The sequence below is a fragment of the Vanessa atalanta genome, chromosome 15, assembly GCF_905147765.1.
Source record: "Vanessa atalanta chromosome 15, ilVanAtal1.2, whole genome shotgun sequence".
In the NCBI taxonomy this organism is placed as follows: domain Eukaryota; kingdom Metazoa; phylum Arthropoda; class Insecta; order Lepidoptera; family Nymphalidae; genus Vanessa; species Vanessa atalanta.
In genome coordinates, this window is record NC_061885.1 from 3,533,083 (window position 1) to 3,543,117 (window position 10,035).

General features: G+C 28.8%; 1 protein-coding gene across 1 annotated transcript in view; it reads right to left on the reverse strand.

The window, feature by feature from the left end:
* LOC125069454 (protein cueball) overlaps positions 1 to 4,911 on the reverse strand; it is a 35,346-nt gene extending 30,435 nt beyond the window's left edge. Inside the window, exon 1 of the mRNA XM_047678953.1 lies at positions 4,691 to 4,911. Within this exon, the coding sequence (XP_047534909.1) occupies positions 4,691 to 4,754 (64 nt within the window). The 5' untranslated portion in view covers positions 4,755 to 4,911. The remainder of the gene's footprint in view (positions 1 to 4,690) is intronic.
* Positions 4,912 to 10,035: the final 5,124 nt, after the last annotated feature.

Here is a 10,035-nt window from a genome sequence, read left to right on the forward strand (position 1 = left end):
AGTTAAGAGAAGTATTACATGGAATTTGCTAATAACTTAGCTATATTGTACACTACTAAAAGTTTTCGATTAATGTATCTTTATTTATAATCCAACTCTATTTCTCATAGCTACTAATATTCACTTTAATTTTACTTCCTCAGTTCCGATAACGGCTTCGTCGATATTTAAAACGCATTTTGTCATGTCATAGATTATTATTATTCAAGCTCCCGACCAATGATATTGCGTTAATTCGATGTCAATAGTTGATTTTTTGGCTTTTGTCCTCTTATGTTTGGCTAGCTTTATTCAATTTTATCCAAATATTTCAAATATGTAAAATAATTCCATAAAAAAATAAAGGGACAGCTCAAAATCGGTGTTGTATCATTCAAGTAAAAATGTTCTAAGATATTATTATACAAAAACTTATAGAACCAAATCCGTGTCTTATAAACTTAGCCTAATAAAAATTTAACCGTCGTATCTAAAAACTGACCATGCCCCAGTTACTTAGCTGGTCATGTACTGACAACAATGAGAGGTTACAATTAGGCAATAGGTGATTAATGTCATCGGATTTCTTTATTCTTCGATTGAAGTGACGAGAATTTTCGCTTCGATTGTTATGCAATTAACCCATTTTTAAAGATATATTTAATAGCTATTTCAAGTTTTTAATTATCGTTTTAAGCACTCTGTGGTGTAAGACGTAATTTTGTATCGGAAAATTATTACGATCATTTCCTAAGGCTTTAATTCCATAAACAGTTTTTGCTAGAACATTCCAAATTTTATGCCCTACTAAAAGAAAATTTTAGTCATTTTTACTCAGAGCGAGAAAATTTGATTCTGATTTCTAATGATCGTTTAATCTGTTAAAAAAATAAAAAGATGTTATCATTATATATTTCAGAATTTTCTAATTTATGAGTTTTTTTTAAAAAAAAATGAATTATTTAGCAATCTTTTTCGATATATAGCAAAACAGATAATATTTTGTTCTTCAAATGAAGTAAAATGCGCTCATACCATTCATACTAATATTGTAAAAAAAAATTATTATTAGTGTTTACTATATAAACATATAATATATATATATTAGATACTTATAATTAGCCGATATCAAATTCTCAAAAAATTAATACGGAAGCTAAGTCTTTGATAAAAAAAATATTCAACAGACAGTAATTATGATAATATTTTTAATCAAATCAACTATCAGGTTTTATCTGTAAGCACAAATCATGAAGACTACATGAATATCTTTGAAAGTATTCGCAAGGTTTTGCTCATTGCTGTGTTCTTGTTGTTTTGTCACGATTTCATGTCTATCAAACAATATTCTCAAATGTTGCTCTTATTTGAACTAGATGGCGTTGACAATATATTTATATATATATATTTAATTCCGAAATTTACATAGGTGCAATTATTTATGTATATAATTTTAGGTAATAAGATTTTTTTTTCATTTTTGATTGCAGATAAATAAGTATATAGTATTCTATATACTTAATATAATTGAATTTTAAAATAATATTTCGCAATTAATTTGCTAAAAGAAAACTATAAAAAAAGGATATGTACCAATTTTATCTTTTATTTAATCCGAAATAATGGTTAAAAGAAAATCATTCATATTAAAATAAATTACATTGTTTTTTAAAAAATAAACTACATTCCCATTAGAAGCTAGGTATAGGTTTTATATTAATGCAAAATTAAACTTTAGATTTTAATATGTCTGACATTAAAATAATTCAATCATTGCAATTGCAATCATATAAAAAATAAAACATTACATGTTATTCTTTTTTAATTTTAAAAATGAATGCGGCGTAAATCATTTCACATCGTAATATCTGCTTTCTTTGCCTTGAACCTATCAACTCTGAACCACAGATAATCAACAGCAAAGAGTTTACTTAATTATATGTATAAAATAAATACGATAACAGTCGTTATTGAAAAAAAAACTGCATATTTATTATTATTCAGAATGAGTTTGAATTTGGTGTAATTGAGTAAATTATAAATTTATATCTAAGCAATAAATTCATGAAACATTATTTATTGTGTTAAGCCCATGACAAAGAAAAATTGGTAGGACAGATATCACTTATTACTTTAATGTAGATTTAGAATTGTGAAATTATATAATATATTTTATAATATTACCGGTTTTTACAGTTTTGTAAAGATATTTCAGTAAATGTTTTTTATATGTAAATATTCAGCAACGTATCGAATAACGATAAGTTATATATATTTATTTACTAATAATAAAGTATTTTAACTCTAGAATGATAATTATCTACCCTAGTGATGTAAAAAAAATTGCTATCTAACAATTTAAATCCATGTTTGTCGTCAGAGAGAGAACTTTACTTTTTAATATATACTTTATTACAAGGTATTGTCAATATGAACTTGTTTATTTCACATATTTTAAATACAAATTCTAGTTAATTGCGTATATTTTGTTTTTGTACTTTTACCAATTAAATAACAAAAACCTTGGCATAGTTTGACCATTAAAACATTTTTTTTACAGATAATAGGAATAAACACAACACAATGTTACAATACAATGAATTAAAAAAGATTTGCAGTCGTAACTAAATTTTATTAGGTTATAAAAAAATCTGTTGGTACCTATTTACTACCACTTATTAACCCTTCGGGTGCCTGGTGGGTCTGACAGACCCGTCACTTCAAAAAATCGACGATACCTTTTAAATTTTTGAAGCAAACTCGCTGCACACCTGTGTAGCTTCGCGATACTAACTAGCGGTCATTTTGACGTTCCTCCCGCAGTTCGCAACGTGCACGCGTCCGAACAATATGCATTTTGTATGCGCTCGGGTCTCAGAGACCCGACCAGGCACGCGGCGTAACTTTTAATCGGTAAGTTATTATTTTTGTTTTATCTTTTTATTATATTTTGTGTGGTAAATTATTTATTCAAACAATATTGTTGCAGTTAAAAATGGCTGGGCGATTAACAAATGATGAAATTAGTCAAGCTTTAGAGAGAGATTTTGAAGAAAATGAAGATGACGATGTAGTTTTTGATGAAAGTGAAAATGATTCAGACCACTTGAGTGTACCACATGATTCTGATGATGATGAGGAAGAAGCAGAAGTCTTTAATGAACAAAATAATAGTGAAAACGATGATAGTGATTTTGAGATGTCCCAGCCATTGAGTAATTTTGCTCACAGATCAATATATAAAGGGAAAGATAATACACTTTGGTACCATAATCCTCCGAGTTCTCGTGTTCGCACAAGAGCAGAAAACATTTTAACAGGAACACCTGGAGTAAAACTTCACGCAAAGAATGCTCTCCAAGAACTTGATTGCTTCTATCTATTTGTAACCGAAGACATGTTGAACATAGTGCTGGAACACACTAACAATAAGATCCGCAATGTGAGGCAGAGTTATGAGAGTTCAAACGAATATGCATATTCAGAGACTACACTGAGTGAATTAAAAGCAGTTATTGGGTTACTTTTCTTAGCTGGAAATCTGGGAGACAAAACCTCAAAGACATGATGCTGGTATAAACAGGCGTTGATATATATGTCCTAGCCAAAAAGATCGGAAGTCTAAATACACCTGTGTCTCTTGCACAAGTCATATTTGCCTGGAACACGCGATTTTGGTTTGCGAAAATTGTCACATAAATACTGATTAGTTATAAGCAATACCTTTGTTACTTTTAGATCAAAATATAATAGTTTGTAAGTTGATTAATTAGTGCCTTAAATTAACGTGAAGTCTGATTGTTGATCTCAATTAAAAAGTTTAATATTGTGGATTTAAGCATAAGTGTTAATTTTTGTTACGTAAATTTAGAGTCTTTTTAATTTTTTCAATATAACTTTGTAAAAGAACTTTAGTTTCATTTTATTTTTCATTCATATAACTAAACAGCTCTAAAATAAGTATAAACACATTATTTGGCATTCTGACATATTAAATAAGTAAAAAACAAACATTTTGTTACCGGGTCCCACAGACCCATCAGGCACGCCATGTGATTTTTACCCACCAGGCACCCGAAGGGTTAAGTTTGTGAAATGTCCTCTTCTTTTGACATGATGTGTATAAAAATGACATAGATATGTCTTGTATCTACAAAATTCCTAGCCTATTCTATATGTTACACATTTTCAATTTATTTGATTGACAAATAGATGAGTTGTTCTAACACAAAGTTAATAATAATCTACCTCAGACTTTGGAATAATCTTAATCTTAATTCGTCAAAATACCGAGTAATCGACTTAGATTTTTTTAAAGTTTCCGTTCTACGACAATATCCAAGTCTGCACTCTGCACAGCGCTTTTCATTTTCCATATTTTCAGGATGATTACCCGATTTTGTTGTATAGTACGAAATATGTTTACGCGTGATAAAATTTCTCTGCCTTCCCAATTCGGTCGAGTTGCCAGCGGGCCGCTCGAAGTGCCTACGTGACTAGCGGCCCCTTACATCGGCGTCGTGGCGCCAAGCGAATTACCGCCTTATTGCCATCTAGTGGTACTACACTTTATTGAATCAAAAACGTATAAAATAGTTCATTCTTGTATCATTCCGCAATTATACAAACTTAACCCTCATCGTTGCGTAACATCGAAAAATTCGCACGTGTTAAAAAGTCACGCATCAGCTGATCTTTTTGCGATACTTACCCCAGGAGTTCACTAGGTTGATCGTGATCGCGAGGATAGCGAACAAACACTGCATTCTACACATTTTGTTTCATAAATTTCGAATATTTCCCATTAAATGCACATTAGATTGGACAGTATATTTGTGCGAGTTTCAGCCAATGTCAGACAGAGGGCGCACGCTCACAACGACCGCACCGACCGCGTGTTAGACCGAAACTAAATACTCAAATCGTCGTCCGTTTTGCCGCGAAGAGAAACACAAAATAGGTTCATTGAAGTCACTGAGCGCATGCTCATGGAACAAGTACGCAAAGCGATATCTTATCAAACCGCGAATTTGTAAGATTCGGAAATTGCAAGGCGCTTTACCTTGGTTAGTAATTATCTTATAATCAAAAGATAATTAGTTATATAACGTAATGTCTGCGTTACATTTGTGTACAACTTTACGTTGATTTATATTATGCTTTAATGATGCAAAGTTTTATAACTTTCCTACATAAAAAAGTTTAATAGGTACTACTAGAATATTTTAGCTATTTAACTGATATTTTAGATACGTAAATATTGATATAATATGTAGCGTTATGTATAAATAATAACCATATATTCAAACACACAGTAAGTATAAATGAAACAATCACCAAAAAATAATACCTCGAAAATAATAAAAAAAGCTGGATTTCATAAATAATAAATTCAACTGAATTTTAAAGTAATTGCTTTGATTAATTTATTTTATTTTGTCTTTAATATTGTAATTTGTGCGCGTTGACGCCTAATTTATGTATTTCTATGATCCTTATTTTAACTAAACAAGAAATAACTGTCTCAGATTTTTATAATATCTAGCTAAAATAATTAGGCAGGCATTATTATGCCTGCCCGATGCTATTATTTTATTTTTAAATTCTGTCAGCTGTGAAACTTTTTATAGTCTATAACTATTATCTTTACCTATCAATTTCATCAACATTTAAATTTAAATAATAGCTTATCCAGAGAGCAATGAAATCAAAATAAAAACAAAAACCTTTGAAAAAAAATTAACTTATGTCGAACTTATAGGCTTTTTTCTAAGTTTTATGTTTATTATATTTTATCGTTCGAATTAAAACTAACCTAAAACCAATTTGCATAATACATTTTTTAATTAAGCGAAATCATATAATTTATGTTTAATTACTGAATTTATTGTTTTAATAAAATAATTATCAATACAAAAAAATACCTAGATTATTAGTAAATTGTCAATTCTTCTTAGAAACGGGTAACAAACTTTCTTGAATGATTTTATTGTCTTCAATAAGACATTGTAGATTTTTTATTCTTAAATGTAGGTAAAAGGAAAACTATAAAAGTACTTCGTTGATTAATTATTAAATTTTATGGTCGGTTGGAAACATTAACTGACGTCAAGAAAAAAAGGTAGGTAATTATTTCTTCTTTTGTAACAAAATTTAAACGTAGGTGTTAACAATTGTTTAATTAATGTAGGCCAATGTCAGGAAGTTGTACTACATTAAAGAAAAAAAGTTTTACTCTATTAACAACCGGCTTTTCAAGATTAAATAATAATTATACATTTTGAAATAGTAAGACGTAGTATTTATTAAATAACAGTTTTTTTTTAAACATTATTATGAATAAAAAAAGTATTACATAGATAGAGAGATATTTTACATAGATAATATTATTTAATTATCAATTTATTATACTAACAGATTTTTCAATCGTAAATTTATTATTATGTAGTGTAATGTATTATGCACAACAGGCGGTGCAGTGCTGAAGATCTCTACCCCACCCCAAAAATAACATTTACCGCCTCTTCGGTGGTGACTCCCGACGACGGATATGTAACCTTAACAATAATTCGCACATTTAAATCATTACATCAATACTATATTCTAAATGCTTTATTAAAAGTCATATTATGTACATAATTAACGTTTAAATAATTGTTATTAAATTAACTTTTTAAGCTATCTCAATTTATTTTTTATATAGTGTGATATACGTATACTAAATATTTTGGATTACTTATATAATAATTTATTATAAAACAATTTTATTGTTTTAATACAGTAAAATTAAGACAAACATGTATGTTGAACAAAGTTTTTATTTGACAAACGTATTATATAAATATTTAAGTTTAACAAAAATGTATCGAAACTACTGTAATGATAAAAATAAATAAATAAGATTTAGCTATTTATACACGGTCTTTTATAAAGATAAGTTGTATAAATTTTTGTAAAATAGATACACAATAACTGCCGATGTAGTTGCAACAGTTAAGCTTCCACTCCTGTATTATAAAGCGATACTCTAAAAAGAAATTCGGAACACAACTAATTAATTATTAGGATATACGTATCAAAATTGCGTATCACCGTAAGTCGGTCGCCAACATTTCACCAGTGATAAACGAAGAGAATTCTTTCAGAATCGCACGGTTGTTAAGGCGAAGGTATGAAACTTATTCTACTAGGTTGCTCTAATGTGGATTAGTATCCATATGGCAAAATTTCTTCCGAAATATGTGTTTCGTCACTTCTAAGTATGAAATGATTAATAATTCAAATTTAGGACGTTGACTTCTGTTCTGACTTACCTGGATTTAAACCCGGGTTAATTCCTTGCAGTTAAGACCTACATATTTCATTTACTCTATATTAGTTAGTACCGCTATTAGAAATAGATGTTACAATAAGAATTAAAAAAAATGCTTAGGTATATTCGAATCAGAGCATAATAGTATTATGCCGTAGGCATTTTATAAATTAATAAGTTAACTATTGACAACAGGATATAGAACAGCGTGAAGTCCATTTGATATGTAGTATATACCTTTTTACTAAATCGTTGATCACATAAATGTTTATTGTTAATTGAATGCGGATATCCGGTATCCAAACTTCCTGAAACAATAATTCCTTGAAAACGTCTATACGGACATTTCAGGAAATATGTCACCATTAATTTACAGTGTTAAAAGTTTTTATTTATGTTATTAGTAATTTATATTACATATGTATGTTATTATTAAGTTCAAACATTTTTTTTTAAACTATAGACAAATACCTATTAAAGTTTAATTTTTAATATCGCATTAACAACGCATGAATATGTTCCAAATTGCATATTTGGAAGTAGGTAGTTATTTATTTTCATATCAATTCTATAATAAATAATATTTCAACTTGTAGGTACTTGATATAATAACAATTTTAGCACTTTTAGTAAAAAGTTTTAAGGACTATTTCTGCTTTAATATAAATGTTACCTTAACCGGTGCGATACCGTACATCGTAATGGTATAGTGCTTAAATGTTCAAAATAGTTTATGTATTGTTTTTATTTCATAAAATAACGAATTAAATATTAGACCAAAATGAGTTTTGGAAATTCGTCAAAAGACTGTACATGTGGAATACAACGGTCGACGCGCTTATGTGGATCAAACATAGCAATCTTATGAACCTTAAAAGCTATCTGATGTCTCACAACAACCATTTTGAAAAAGGGGTTAATTTTATTTAGCCCTCAATAAGTTACTTACGTAATAAAATGTGTGGGTAAGATTACTTAAACGTACTAGGTACAATTCTTAAATACATTAGGGAAATGTACTTACACTTAAAATACCTTCCTATAAAGAAGTTTCAAACCGATGGTGAAGAGGCACATAAAAAATAGGGTCGACTACCTATCCCATCTTTATTAAAAAAAGTTAATTATCTAAAATAATATAAATACTAGTTGACCTTGCGGCTTTAATCGTGCGAAATTAATAAAGCATTACCTATATATAGCACAGCAACCGTTAAGCCCAATATTACCCCCCGAGGCGTCCAACTATCCATACTAAATTTCATATAAATAGGTTTAGCGGCTTAAGCTTCATCATCTGCCGCTCTCATCCAATCGGCTGTTTCGCTCCAGTCATGTCTAATTCTTTAAAAGCCTTTAATATTTGTATGTGAAATAATATCTGTTCTAGTCATAAAGTGTTGTATATATAGAATCGGTAAAAGCTCATTGTTCCGACATTCCATGCAGTTACGGTGTAGAAGGTTATTAATACGTTCTATGAATAAACTTACACATGTAATTTGTAGGCGTCATTATATAATTATCACTTAAATTAATATATAAAATATTATCATTATTATGTGCTATGTATAAAATGTTTAGTTTTTTATAAGATCGTGCGTAAATGTGATTTATGAAGTGTATTAGAATGAAGATTATATTTGTAGCTAAAACTTCTTTCGAGTAGATTAAACGCCCAACTACGCGCAATACTACGGGGCAATTGCATTAGATATTTTAACATGCTTTTCACATTAAAAAAATATTTTCAAGATTAATAGTACAATTATGATAGTAAACAAATTGTCGGTTTGTGTAAACAGACAATTTGTTTATAAATCACATTTAAGTTAAGTAATAATATCGCGTAATTTGTTTTAACGTTAATCACATATTTTTATTATGAATTGATTTCGCTGATGTAAATATAAATCCTAAGATAAAATGTAAATATGTATTACTCATTTGAGTTTCCGTAAAAGCTTGTAGTGACATCTAATGATCCGATTTGCTAATATTACGTTCCATATTTAACCTATGTCTAATGTTTTAGTAGTTAGTAAGCACGGCAACAGATGGCGCTGTTAACAAAAATGTTAATTTATTTAAATTTTATCGTTGTTGTTTCGTCTAACGTGTTAACCGACTTCAAGGAGGAGGTTCTCAATTTGATTGTTTTTTTAATATTTGTTAGCTCAGAATTCCATAATTTATAAGGCGATTTGGTTTATGTTTGATTTTTATCAAAATCCATTCTGATAATGGGATCCATGAGGAATTGACGGATCTCCTTAAATTATATTTTTTTTATTTTCAATGTGATATAATGCACTTATTGTTTTTAGAGAAGGTGAGAACGTATTAACAATAATATAAATGTTACGAATACTAATACTAATGCAATAATGATAGACATTGAGTCGTGGATAAAATCAATACCAATAATATTATAAATGCCAAAGTAAACGGCCAAAACACTAAGCCGATTTTGATGAAATTAATTATGAAGTATGAACTTAAAAAAACCTATTAATTTTCATTGTGTGCCATATGTCGTATTGTAAGTTACTATTATAAAGTATCATTGAGGGGTAGAGGGATATTTTTAAATTGTCAGATGTAGAACTCTCTCGTCCATCTGTTCAAATTATTACAAATTTTTTTTAAATATTTATTGTTAAAGACTCACAGGCAACCAGCCATTATCAAGTAATAACAATTTCTGTAATTAGTAATTTGTTTAGTAAATCTATATATATATA